Below are 13,786 nucleotides of genomic sequence, written 5' to 3'. Positions count from 1 at the left end.
AAGAGACGACTGTCTACGAAGATTTTATCTATCAGAAAGTAAAAACTAATGGTTGTTAATTATTAAGAAAATATTTAAAGTGTTAGAGTCACCAAAAATCGCTATTTCTAAAACTAAAAGGTTATAATCCCATCTGAAAGATCAAATCTTTCTGATTCAGAATATCTATTTATATAATGCATTATAATTTTCCAAATATTATTTAAACCCCGGCTTTCGGAACCTACTCGCAGAATTTTTTCAAACTATTTTGACAGTTGAATACTCCATATACCCCTGGTGACGTCACGATTCGAGCGCGCATGAGCACGCGGCACGCGCGACTCCGCAAGTCCTATTTTTTTTATTGATAGGTGGTGCTTTCAAAGTAATCGAATTTGACGCGCGCGCGATGTTTAAAAACTAGGCTTAGCTCTCGTAATGAAATCTGTCTCGCGCTGGTCAACCTCTTATGACGTCACCAGGGGTATATTTATAATTCCGTTTAAATGAGGTATGTGAAATATCAATTTACTTTTGCATATTACAAAATGAATTAATTTCTATAAGACTTTTTACTTTGGATCTACTGTTATTATAACCCAATTGATGTTTTAAAACGAAAATTAGCCACTTTTCAAAAAACGTGGCACTAACACTTTAAGGTTTTAGTCTATTGCAATATTCTACAGGGCCGGTAGGCCCTTGTAGATATGACTTGATACTCTTTTGTAACGTTAAATCAAAATTCACATGCTTTTACCAATTTTCCTATTTAGATTAACATGGGGTTTTTCGTGATATTTAACCACCTCTAACTGAAAAACTAGAGCGAAGTTACTTTTCGGAATACTCTTAATTTAACAAATAAGTATTCAGGGTGTGCGATCGGCTAGTCTAATCAGAAAAAATTAAGTCTAAGTATGTTAATTTTAGTTAATTACAGAAGTACTTGTTTCGACCATCGTGATTGGACATAATAATAATGCTAGAGCTCTTCGAAAACTCAAAATAACCAAGTATCTATGGTGTAGTGGTTATCACGTCCGCTTTACACTCGGAAGGTCCCAGGTTCGAGCCCTGGTAGATACATGACTTGACTATCGTTATTTTACACAATAATAAGCTAGATCTCTTCGAAAACTCAGAATAACCAAGTATTCATTGTGTAGTGGTTATCACGTCCGCTTTACACGCGGAAGGTCCCGGGTTCGAGCCCTGGTAGATACATGTTTTGACCATCGTGATTGGACATAATAATAAGCTAGATCTCTTAGGAATCTCAGTATTACCAGGTATGTGTAGTGTAGTGTAGTGGTTATCTCGTCCGCCTAACACGCGGAAGGTGCAACGTTTGGGCCCTGCTAGATACATGTTTTGACCATCGTAATTGGACATAATAATAAGCGGTAAAGAAAACATAATTACTCAAAATTTAATTACATTAAGACTGAAGCGACAGATATTATATAAAAACGTCTTGGTTTGGACCAAGGCCGAAAAAACAAACGATATGTGTGAGGTTTATCAATTGACTGAAGTTTCAGATATTGAAATTTTTTCTAGTTATTTTTATACACTCAATCCTTAATCAATATTTAATTCAATCAACTGATTTTACTGTTAATCGACCTAGTCCCTCTAAATTAATTGAAAAAATTACATATCTACGCTTTTTCAAGAACAATTACATTTTCCGAAAACATTTTATCATGAAATTAATTATTTTGAAGGGATTTCGTGTCGATACTCACTAACTTGTGAGCATCTTGACCGACATAGTTTTAATTGTTGCTGGCTTGAGAAATTTTCAAGTTTGCACCAAAAGAAGTTTAAATCTGTTTTAAGTTGTTGATAAGACTGTCGTTTAGAGTGAATGTCGTCTACTTAAGACAAAGCAACAAAGTTTATCCTGTGTGGTAAAGGGTAAAGATCACATAAACAGAAATACTTCTCAGACTTGTTATATTCATTTCCCGCGGAAATAATATGGTTAAACAAATCATTCATTACTAGTTATGCCAAGAAGGTCACATTTAACTCCGACACCCCCTCCCTTCCTCTATTTTCCCAATATATGGCATTTTATAATCACCAGTGGGTTGAGTTATGACCAAGAAATTCTTAAGTACGGAAAAGGAAGTTCCAGTGCAACTTTACCATCAAAGAGGCGACAATAGAAATGTAGCATTTCGATATACGAAATTAAATGTATAAATTCGCGCAACACCCTTGTTTGGCATCCACGATCAAATATTTACATTTTCCATTCGAGTTATGCCAAAGTTCGCTTGCTTGTTTTAGACATCCAGTAGAACATTTCAAATATTCAATACTGTATCCTCAACATGATAAATTAATTTCACGATAGAATGTTTTCGGAAAATGTAATTGTTCTTGAAAAAGCGTAGATATGTAATTTTTTAAATTAATTTAGAGGGACTAGGTCGATTAACAGTAAAATCAGTTGATTGAATTAACTATTGATTAAGGATTGAGTGTATAAAAATAAGTAGAAAAAATTTCAATATCTGAAACTTCAGTCAATTGATAAACCTCACACATATCGTTTGTTTTTTCGGCCTTGGTCCAAACCAAGACGTTTTTATATAATATAAATAGGCTTCTAAAATAAATTGGAAGGGAAAATGATATGACTGCCGTTATTGAAAGGCGTTATAATGTCCTCTCTTCTTTTTTGTTTCTAGGTGGAGTTAAAATGCAAGTAACTGCAATTCGTTAACACGTAACTCCAAATTAACTCACGACTGTGCGGGATTCATTTGGCCCTGGCGTTACCCTTATGAACTGAATATGATAGTATAGAAAGTGGAAAATTTTGGAAGAGCCGGATATCATCATAATTTAATAATATGATGGCCACTTCTACGAGGAAAGTAGTCAGTCACTCGGCGTAAAAGGTGTAAGTGACAAAGTCGTGATTTACTTATTGCAACGATTAAGTCAGAAGAAAAGAAAACGTCTTGGATAGTTTGCCACGACAATAACATTATTTTGCCGAAAGGCTCTACCCAAGTCTCAAGGATGTTTACCTTAACACCATTTTCTCTTTCAAACCCTCGTTTCCCATACATTTAAGTAATTTTCAATATATTACAAATTGTATCCATTACATTTTCAATAATAAATCGTTTCATATTTCATTATAAGTAAGACCAAAAACGGTAAGGCTTCACACGCAAAGTACGCATCTTGGGCCTAGGTGAGCTACACGATATATTTGAAACGCCTCGTATAGAACCTAACACGCGAAGGACAATTATTCGGTGCCGCGGTTCCTTCGGCACTACCTTAAGAACCGATTGACTACTCGTATAGATTCGAGAACTGCTATAAAGACGGAGTAGGGTCTCAAAAATATTCTTTAGATGAAATTATTCACAATTTCAAAGACCATTGTGAGTAAAGTACTAAGGTCTTATCAATCTGAGCTAAATGTGCTTGGGCTCTTTAAGACACCAAAGACGGCCGGGTGCCTGTATTTTTAAAAGGGAATTTTTTCTCGACCGGTGGCCACGGAGCTCAGGCTCAACCGCGGAATTTAGGTAATCAAGTATTAAGTTTAATATTATTCGCAGGAACAATTTCCCGTTTAAATTGAAACAAAAATCTTATAAAGCTAAAAACGTATTAATTTAAATGAGACAAAATTTTTAGAAACTTTAAAATGCTTAGGTTAGGTTGAAAAATCCCAGGGAAGACGGAAGAAATGAGGGTTAGAAAGGACGGGATTAAAAAACCTGTTAGGGGAACTACCACTAGAAAATTTGGAAACATGTTCATGAGGTTTCCACTGTAAGTGGGTCAATTTTAACAATTTTTGAGTTTTATGTTCCAGTCCCGAAAATCGTTGCAGACCCTAAGCGTAAAATGAATTACCAATTTCCGAACTGGCAGAAGTTGTATTACTTTCGGAATTATTTGACGAGCTACTTTCGGATGTATCAGAGCTGGACACTGAAGTATTATCTTCAACTTCAATCGGTACTCTTGGTAAATCGCTTGGCAAGTACAGTTTCACAGTTTGATTTTGTCTATTATCAGTTTTCTTTGAATCGGTCAAGGTGATTTTGGATTGGTTATCATCAAGATTCTTCTCTATAGGTTCTTCAAGAGAATTGCTTTCCATATTTGCGTCAAGCGACGACAATTCCCAACGTTTTTCAAGACACAATTTCTTGGATCGAGTTGCTATACTCTCATTACCTCTCTTTGTCGAAGAAATTCGTGATTTAGGATAAGAATTGTTAATTTTAAGATTGTTCTCGAGAGGCGAATCTGTCGTTGGGACAGGAGACATTTCCAACTGTGTTTCGCCCTCAAGGTTGGGTAAATAAGGAACACAGTCACTGTATTTTAGTTTAGGAATACACAGTTTCATAATTCGAGCTCCAAGACCCGCTTTCGAGGTAGTTTTTGTTTGGGACACGTTTTCTTTGCCAACCTCCTCCGCATCACATTCAGGTGATTCTTCCTTAACATCTTCTTCAGTCAGCGAGCGTGCCTTGTATATTGCAATCACCTTCAGCTTTTACCAACGAGCCTTAATGATCAAAGCGAAAAAATAACCCTAATAGTTTTATTAAACTGGAACTACATCAGATTGCGTGTCAGGATTACGATTATGTGACACCATACCTAAACCAAATTGCTCGAGGTCCGTGGCTTCCACTTTAAGCAGACTTTGGTAAATGTTGCTGGGTATCTCAGCTGGTATACTTAGCGAACTACGCAAATAAAAAATCGTCAAAACTGATATAGGAACAGTAATAAAAGATTAATACATTTTATCAGAAGGGGATAGTGGAAAAAAGGATGAGTGGATGACACTCTGAAACCTCTTAATACTTAAGTTATAGGTAACATGATTCTTCCCAGGCTCACCCTTTTTGAACAATTGCTTTCCTGCTCAACAAACTTCAGATGGGCATCACAACGTGGGGTCAATTCTATAAATGTTTGGTACAAAATCCCCAGCAATCAACCCCCAAAACCTTGATTGTCTTGAAGTGGGACAACAATCCACAAGTGCATGCGCCTTGTCAAACAGTTAAGCGCCAATAGAGTAATGATGAGGGAATTATTTATAGCGTATGGGCATGATTCGGTTTAATAGTAACCTTGCTCCAAATGTAAAATGATGTTGGATAGAATCATGTTACAATTACCCCGCTTTGTGGTACACTTTTCTCGAAGAATTACATACTTCTGATTTTATTCACGATTATCGTGACAAGGCTTAACGAATCAAGTTTTATGGACGCAAATTAGTCAGTCAAATAAAAAATTATAGTTGAGCTTAAACTTAACCATAGCCAAGAGAAAGCAAATTTTCCCGCTTTATTTTTGGTAAATACAACGGAACGCTATTGGTGGAAAGAAGGACTATAAAGAAAGCACTATTTCAGTGACTAAGCTCGCGAGTCGCAGTGGCTCAATGCCTATCGGCTCGGCTCGACCTTAAAAAAGCTCGCTCGAAGGTCGTCACGAGCCCTAAGTCCTAGTTTTAGACCCGCCCTCATGGACAAGTTCTCATTGGTTTTTTGCTTTAAATACCTTTGTATTTGTTCTTCTGTTTGTTGATTTATCAGAACAGGATGAGATAATTCCTGTTCATTAAGTCCTAAATCATTTTCAACAGGTTCTAATTTCACACATTCAATGTTGGCTCTTTCACTTTCCTCCTATGTTATAAACAAATAACAATAATTGAACTAATACTTTTAACCCGATTCTCTTTCACATCGACTATGAAAATGAAGAATGTTACAAACCTTCAGGGCCTCGATTATTCTTTCCAACTCATTAATGACCCCATTGAGCCTTTCAATTTCATCCAGTTTCTCATTTATCGTAAACAAAGTTCTCATTCTCTCTTTTTTCACGTTTGATATTAAACCATTACACTGAAAAAAATAGGCTGCATTACAAAATAAGACTTCCTTCTACGCAGAATGTCTTTTAAAGTGTTCAGAAAGAAAACAGAGAAACCAATGACGTGAACAAAGGGGGGATCAGAAGGGGTTTTTTGGTCAAGGGCTGGCTCCACCAGAGGCTTGCGGGCGCGATATCTTTGCAAGAACTATAAGTAAGGCTGCAGTTGGTGTGTGTAGACATAGAGCTCCCACAAGCCTCTTGTGGTGCCCTTTAATAACACTATAAATGGTCGAGGGATGTGTTTCCATAAGCCTATGGTGATAGGCTTATTGTGTTTCTAATCACCCACAAATAAACATTGGTTTACTTAAGGTTTTTCTATTGCGATTTGTACTTTAAAGCAAATATCAGCTTCTGTGGCGCCCTTAACACACTGATTAACCTTCTGCACACCAATTTTATATAGCCAAAGGCAGGAACCAATCAGAAATCGTCCTGAAGGGCCTTTGATAAGCTTATTGGGTCAGTCAACTCCACCCTTTGACTATTGGGGCATCTAGTGCCGTTTTTTATACTAAACCACAGTCACAGATGAGACGTTTTTTAAAGGGACTGTAAAGAAGGCATCGGCGGGTGGGTAAAAATTCATTGAAATACGTCAGAGGCACGTGACCTGGGAGAAGCGTGGTTCAAAGAAGCTTAGTTCATTTTATTTCATGGAATTGGCGCTGCAATCTCACGAAAAACAAAGGACTAGATGTCCAGTTACACTGCATGAGGAGCCTTTGTATCTTGGCATCACGTGATGTCTGTGACGTATTTAAGAAACATTTGTACCCACCCACTGATGCCTTCTTTGCAGTACCTTTAAAAGGATACTAGATTGGATGGTTCATGCTGTACTGGCCAAAACGCTATAGGCTTTGAAACTCACCTTGGCTTTTAGTTGCTTTATTTGATCATCTTTGCTTAAGTGATCGCAGTTGCAATCATTCTCCTCCATTTCCTATAAACAAAGTCCAGTTTTTTGAAATTTCAAATTTCTGAGCAAAACACGGATAGTCCAATAATTTCTCAAGTACCTCTTTAAGCGCCACCCTTTGAAGACTTATTAAAGGTAGGATTGCACTTTATCTAACTAACTCAACTAACAGCGGTTACTGACTAATTAGACCACGGGGAGTTCGGAAAAAATAGTGAAAAAATTCTAAACCCGCCGCAAGTTGGTCAAAAATTTTTTCGAAAATTTTAAAATTGCATGTACTTACCGCTATAGACTAAACGCATTATGCACTCAATCTTTCATAATATGCCGGGGGGAGGGCAACTATAAGAACTTCAAGGACTCGCGACGGAAGTATAGCTATGGGATTTTTAAGACTTACTGAATTGACCAAAACCATTCATTTTTGGTACTGGGATCGAAAATTAGTCTGAGAAATTTCCAAAATATTGCGTAAAGAAAAATTTAGAAATGACAAAAATAAGGAAAAGGAGAATATAGGCGAGAAATGGCGAAAATTACATTAGCGATATTTTAGTTTCTAAAACAAACAATAAACTTTTGGGATGTATTTAAAATTAAATCAATATTTTAGGAAAAAAGGCACCAATTGGTTTTTAAGTAACTAGGCCTAATCGCAAACAGAAATTTTGGAAAAGGTCGTAAATTAGCTAATAAGTAACCAAACCGAACCCAACCTAATAATATTTGAAAAGGTGGATTTTAATTGAGAAAAAAATTAGGAATAGGGCGCATTATATTTGAGTTGTAAATGAAGTAATCATCAAAACTTTGGGAAAGGCGGATTTTAGTTGATAAATATTTCAGAAAAGGTTGCATTCTTTTCGGGTTGTAAATGAAGTAATCATCAAGTTTTTGGAACAGGTTTCATATAATTTGGGAAGCAAATGAACGCAAAGGCAAAATTATGGAAAATTACGCGAATTATTTGGAAATAAATGGTAATATTTTGGAAAAAGCGTCAAATTTTACAGCAATATTTTGGAAAAGGCGTCATATTTTACAGCAATATTTTGGAAAAGGCGTCATATTTTACAGCAATATTTTGAAAAGGCGTCAAATTTTACAGCCATATTTTGGAAAAGGCGTCATATTTTACAGCAATATTTTGGAAAAGGCGTCAAATTTTACAGCAATATTTTGGAAAAGGCGTCAAATTTTACAGCAATATTTTGGAAAAGGCGTCAAATTTTACAGCAATATTTTGGAAAAGGCGTCATATTTTACAGCAATATTTTGAAAAGGCGTCAAATTTTACAGCCATATTTTGGAAAAGGCGTCATATTTTACAGCAATATTTTGGAAAAGGCGTCAAATTTTACAGCAATATTTTGGAAAATGCGTCAAATTTTACAGCAATATTTTGGAAAAGGCGTCAAATTTTACAGCAATATTTTGGAAAAGACGTCAAATTTTACAGCAATATTTTGGAAAAGGCGTCAAATTTTACCGCAATATTTTGGAAAAGGCGTCAAATTTTATAGCAATATTTTGGAAAAGGCGTCAAATTTTACAGCAATATTTTGGAAAAGACGTCAAATTTTACAGAAATATTTTTGGAAAGGAGTTATATTTTACAGAAATATTTTGGAAAAGGCGTAAAATTTTACAGCAATATCATAAAAAACTCTCCATGAGAAACGAAGTGTGGCCTCTTCCAAGTGGTGTTTCTCGGGTAATACTTAACGACATAGCCATAAATATACTTGGAATTTCTAATTGTATTTAGTTCTTCTCTGGTAATTTGAAACCCTTTACAAAAATATCGCTGTTTGTGTTTAGATATTTCAAAAAGAATAAGACGCCTTTTGCAAAAATTTGCTGTAAAATATGACGCCTTTTCCAAAATCTTGCTGTAAAATATTACGCCTTTTCCAAAATCTTGCTGTATAATATGACGCCTTTTCCAAAATTTTGCTGTAAAGTAGAACTCCTTTCCCAAAATATTGCTGTAAAGTAGAACTCCTTTTCCAAAATATTGCTGTAAAATATGACGCCTTTTCCAAAATTTTGCTGTAAAATATGACGCCTTTTCCAAAATTTTGCTGTAAAATATGACTCTTTTTCCAAAATATTGCTGTAAAATTTGACGCCTTTTCCAAAATATTGCTGTAAAATATGACGCCTTTTCCAAAATATTGCTGTAAAATTTGACGCCTTTTCCAATATATTGCTCTAAAATCGGACGCCTTTTCCAAAATATTGCTGTGCAATATGACTCCTTTTTACCATTTATTTCTAAATAATTCGCGTAATTTTCCATAATTTTGCCTTTACGTTCATTTGCTTCCCAAATTATTTGAAGCCTGTTCCAAAATTTTGATGCTTTCGTCATTTACAACTCAAATAGAATTAGACCTATTCCTAATTTTTTCTCAATTAAAATCCACCTTTTCAAATATTATTAGCATAAATCTCATAATTTTTGTAGATTTTGCTTTTCTTAGTAAGATCTAGAATACGCTATAACACTATTTTCGTCGCGAGTCCATTTGGTAAGATCGAGCTCGGCTGCAGACGACGGAGTTAGGTTTTTCTCGACTACTCGGGCCTCGGGGGTTACGGTAGGTACATGCAATTTTAAAATTTTCAAAAAATTTTTTGACCAACTTGCGGCGGGTTTAGAATTGTTTCACTAATTTTTCCGAACTCCCCGTGGTCTAATTAGTCAGTAACCGCTGTTAGTTGAGTTAGTTAGATCACAGCCCACTCGATCACGCAAGTTGCACGCGCTATAGAATCCCGTCCAAAGAATTCAAAACCCATGTATTTTCGAGAATCGAGAGGGTGTAGTGGAAAAGCTGGTAAAAACGTGAACGAGTCTCGATTTTTGAGACAAAAAGCACTGAAATGTTAGGGGGAATTGTCGAGTTGATGAACAAACTTTTTAAGGAAAGTGAAAAATGTAAGCTCTAGCTTCCTGATTTTTTTACTATTTGTAAATTAAAGTACACTAAAAATTTAGAAAATATTTTGAAAGGCTTAGGACTGATAGTTATTTTTCTAAAAATTATCAAACTTTCGGTTTGTGGTTTTTTCAACTCTGGATGACTTCTAGCCATTTTAAAACGCGCTGGGCAAATTATTCAAATAAATAATTTTTCCCCCAATACTTGTAGTACTTGGTTTTCACATATTTGCCAATTAGCTTTAACGACTAGTTAAATGTAATAATAAATAAAATATAAGCCCTTAAATACAGTATTTTGATGAAGAACATTATCAGCGGGATTGTTTGGGCCTAGTGTTTATTTTTTAACTGAAAAACTATTCACGCTTGAAATTTCAAAATTTGTAGGACTTTAGAAAACGTTACTACGCACCTCTCCTTAAAATTTCACGACATTTGATCCACAAAAAGCGAAATTACACCCATTTTACTCCAAAAAACGGCATTTTCCCATAGACATAATGCTAATTCTTAGACTGCTTTGACGAACGTTATCGGTTGGGCCTAGTGTTTATTTTTTTACTGAAAAACTATTCACTCTTGAAACTTGAAAATTTGTAGGACTTTAGAAAACGTTACTACGCGCCTCTTCTTAAAATTTCACGACATTTGATCCACAAAAAGCGAAATTACACCCATTTTACTTCAAAAAACGGCATTTTCCCATAGACACAATGTTAATTCTTAGACTCGTTTGACCAAGGAGTACTAATCGGTCATATTCTTGACTTTTGGCTGTTTGAAGGGGCTTCTATAGCGTGTGCAACTTGCGTGATCGAGTGGGCTGTGGTTAGATAAAGTGCAATCCTACCTTATTAAACTCATTTCGGAAATGTCTGAATCTAAAGACATAACTTTTCAAACTTGAGCTATTTTATCAAAAACAAACAACAAATCCTTCACGAAAATCATTCCCCCAGAGTTGCCAAAAAATTGAGTGAGAAGATAGAAAGGCTACAAGTAACAGAATAATAAAATTTAATGCGAAAATTCAAAACCCCATTAGGTTGGGGCCAACTTCGATTTAAATTGTGTAGCAGTCATGGAAGCAGACGATGGTATAAGTAAGGGCGGCACGGGGGCACCGGCAGTCCAGCACGCCGGCAGTGGGACGCTACTAATTTGCATAAGGTTCCAGCAAACCAATGTTTTTGCATAAGGCCGCCATTTTCAAAAGCTTGCTTCCAAAATACTAATTTGCATAAATTTTGCAGACTTTTTCTTGCATAAGGCCAGTATTTTCAATAGTTTGCAGCCAATATACTAATTTCCATAAAATTCACCAGCAAACTTCCCCATGCACAAGGCCGCTAATTTCAAAAGTTTGCTATAAGAATACTAATTTGCATAAATTTACCGAAAACTCGATGAAACTCATGGTTTTTTCAAGGAAACCTATTAAGTTATTTACGATCATAATTTAGCGATTAATTTTATAACATAATATCAAGGGTTTCACAGGTTTCAAACCAAATTTATTTTGCATAAAAATTATAAAACAAGAAAACTCGATGAAAATCATGGTTTTTTCAAGGAAATCTATTAAGTTAATTACAAAATTAATTTAAAATTTCCATTTCGAAATTATATTACCATTTCACAATTGAAATTTTCTTAACATTAAGTTTTTTAACAGGGATTTTTGACATGCATAATGTTTAACAAGGGATGGCGGAATAAAGTATAATGGGAACATGGCATAATAACGAACAGGAATAAAATATGTATACTTGGAATAGTGTTTATGCCGTATTTAAAAACTGGAACTAGGTATGGGGAAAGAACAAACTCGTAAAATGTCATTCCTGGACTTAAGTATTAATGACCCTGAAGCGAGTACTGCAGAATAAAGTAGGCCTATAGTTGGATAACCGTATTGATCAGAGTGTCCTACTCGTCGCCAACCAACACTGAACGACGAAAACGTGAATGGGCAACACTAATTTCTTGTTGATGTTGAATTATTTAGCCATGAAAGGAGGAACATTTTAATTTATTATGCTATGTTGAAATAACAGAGAAAAGGCATAGCTTAGCTTAGCATAGCTTAGCATATTGTAGCTTAGCTTAGCATGGCTTAGCATAGCTTAGCATATTGTAGCTTAGCATATTGTAGCTTAGCTTAGCATGGCTTAGCATAGCTTAGCATAGCTTACCATAGCTTAGCTTAGCATAGCTTAGCTTAGCTTAGCTTAGCTTAGCTTAGCATAGCATAGCTTAGCTTAGCATAGCTTAGCTTAGCTTAGCATAGCTTAGCATAGCTTAGCATAGCATAGCTTAGCATAGCTTTGCTTAGCATAGCTTAGCATAGCTTAGCATAGCTTAGCATAGCTTAGCTTAATAGGTTTCCTTGAAGAACCATGAGTTTCATCAAGTTTGCATGTTATATAATATTTATGCAAAATACAAATTTGGTTTGAAACCTGTGAAACCCTTAATATTATGGTATAAAATTAATCGCTAAATTATGAGCGTAAATAACTTAATAGGTTTCCTTAAAACCATGAGTTTCATCGAGTTTGCTTGTTTTATACTTTTTATGCAAAATACAAATTTGGTATGAAACCTGTGAAACCCTCGATATTATGGTATAAAATTAATAGCTAAATTATGAGCGTAAATAACTTAATAGGTTTCCTTAAAACCATGAGTTTCGTCGAGTTTGCTTGTTTTATACTTTTTATGCAAAATACAAATTTGGTTTGAAACCTATGAAACCCTTGATATTATGGTATAAAATTAATCGCTAATTTATGAACGTAAATAACTTAATAGGTTTCCTGGAAAAAACCATGAGTTTCATCGAGTTTTCTTGTTTTATACTTTTTATGCAGAATAAATTTGGTTTGAAACCTGTGAAACCCTTGATATTATGTTATAAAATGTTTTTTTAGAATTTTCATATTGTTTCTAATTTTTATTATTTTAATTAAGAATTAATTATTGCAAAGTATATCATACACTTAATGTTTTTGTACAAGAAGAGAAAAAAGGTCTAAAAACAAAGTCAATGAAGACACGTCAAAGTGAGGGTAAAAACACTAAATAATCCTCCAAAGACGAACCAGGAGGAAATGTGTCTAAAATAGACGCGGCGTTGCCGCTTTGAACGGCGACCGCGATTTGTTGAATTAAAAACTCGACAGCGCGTTTTTCTCCAGAGACGTTGCGGATACGGCGCCCGATGTCATGGACCAAGTTGAGTCCCTCCTTTCCAAATGACCCCATAGTTTCGATGGCCACCGCCGCAAACATAAAACGGTTCTCCAGTGACGAATATTTCGCTCTCTTCTTACTCTCAGCCTGGGACGCGGCCCAGAAAAAGGCTGATGCTGAGGAGGCTAGGTATGAAGGCGCGAGAGGGTCAGTGCATGTGAAATCCCAAACTAGAGATTTCCCGCCCGACCAAGGGACTAACGACAACCCGTCCGGGCGCTTTCCGTCGTCCCTGGACAACCCCGGTGGTTCCAGTATGGAGGGCACCTCGGCCGAACGCAAGGCACGTCTCAGGAGATCATTCACAGCGCCGTGTCGTGACAGACGCCCCGCGCTTCTCTTGCAGCTTAAACCATGGGTACCGCGCGACCCAACCTTGGAGCCACACTTACATGTATGCGAGACGCATATCTCGGCGCCTAACCGGAGGCCAACCGCGATACGAAAAGAGGCGTCATCGAGAAGTGTGCCAAGCGAAGAAGAAGGAAGCGCGTTCAACCAGGCCCCGGATTCCTTAGAGGCAATAGATGTCCACCGAGCCTTATCCTGGGCATCCAACGGTAAATCAAGTAAAGACTTGTGTGAGTTCGCGACCAGTGGACGCTCCCACTCACGTTGTACACCCCGAAGGTCCTCAGGAGGGAAATACTGATGGGATAAGTCACGCCATCTGGCAAGGCCTTCCTCGCACGACCAAAGCCCAGTTGAATTGGGCGAAA

General features: G+C 36.3%; 2 protein-coding genes, 1 long non-coding RNA gene and 1 other non-coding gene across 4 annotated transcripts in view; 1 reads left to right on the top strand and 3 right to left on the bottom strand.

The window, feature by feature from the left end:
• The window catches only part of LOC149587183 (uncharacterized), a 43,479-nt gene extending 39,071 nt beyond the window's left edge, over nt 1–4,408 (bottom strand). Inside the window, exon 1 of the mRNA XM_089863605.1 lies at nt 3,880–4,408. Within this exon, the coding sequence (XP_089719731.1) occupies nt 3,880–4,381 (502 nt within the window). The 5' untranslated portion in view covers nt 4,382–4,408. The remainder of the gene's footprint in view (nt 1–3,879) is intronic.
• LOC149587181 (uncharacterized) overlaps nt 1–10,872 on the bottom strand; it is a 208,845-nt gene extending 197,973 nt beyond the window's left edge. The window contains exon 1 of the mRNA XM_089863508.1: nt 10,663–10,872. Coding sequence (XP_089719634.1) covers nt 10,663–10,703 — 41 coding nt within the window. The 5' untranslated portion in view covers nt 10,704–10,872. The remainder of the gene's footprint in view (nt 1–10,662) is intronic.
• On the top strand, nt 999–1,071 carry TRNAV-UAC (transfer RNA valine (anticodon UAC)). The gene has a single exon. It is a non-coding gene; the product is annotated as a tRNA-Val (tRNA).
• Nucleotides 4,501–5,685, bottom strand: LOC149587182 (uncharacterized). Its single transcript, XR_016380315.1, has 3 exons — nt 5,557–5,685; nt 4,639–4,727; nt 4,501–4,543 (listed from the first exon to the last, which is right to left on the bottom strand). It is a non-coding gene; the product is annotated as an uncharacterized LOC149587182 (long non-coding RNA).
• Nucleotides 10,873–13,786: the final 2,914 nt, after the last annotated feature.

Source organism: Phalangium opilio, unplaced genomic scaffold, assembly GCF_054372755.1.
Source record: "Phalangium opilio isolate 3A_F unplaced genomic scaffold, DU_Popi_V2 ptg001170l_1, whole genome shotgun sequence".
NCBI classification, from domain to species: Eukaryota; Metazoa; Arthropoda; class Arachnida; order Opiliones; family Phalangiidae; genus Phalangium; species Phalangium opilio.
This window is presented reverse-complemented; position numbering and strand designations above follow the sequence as displayed.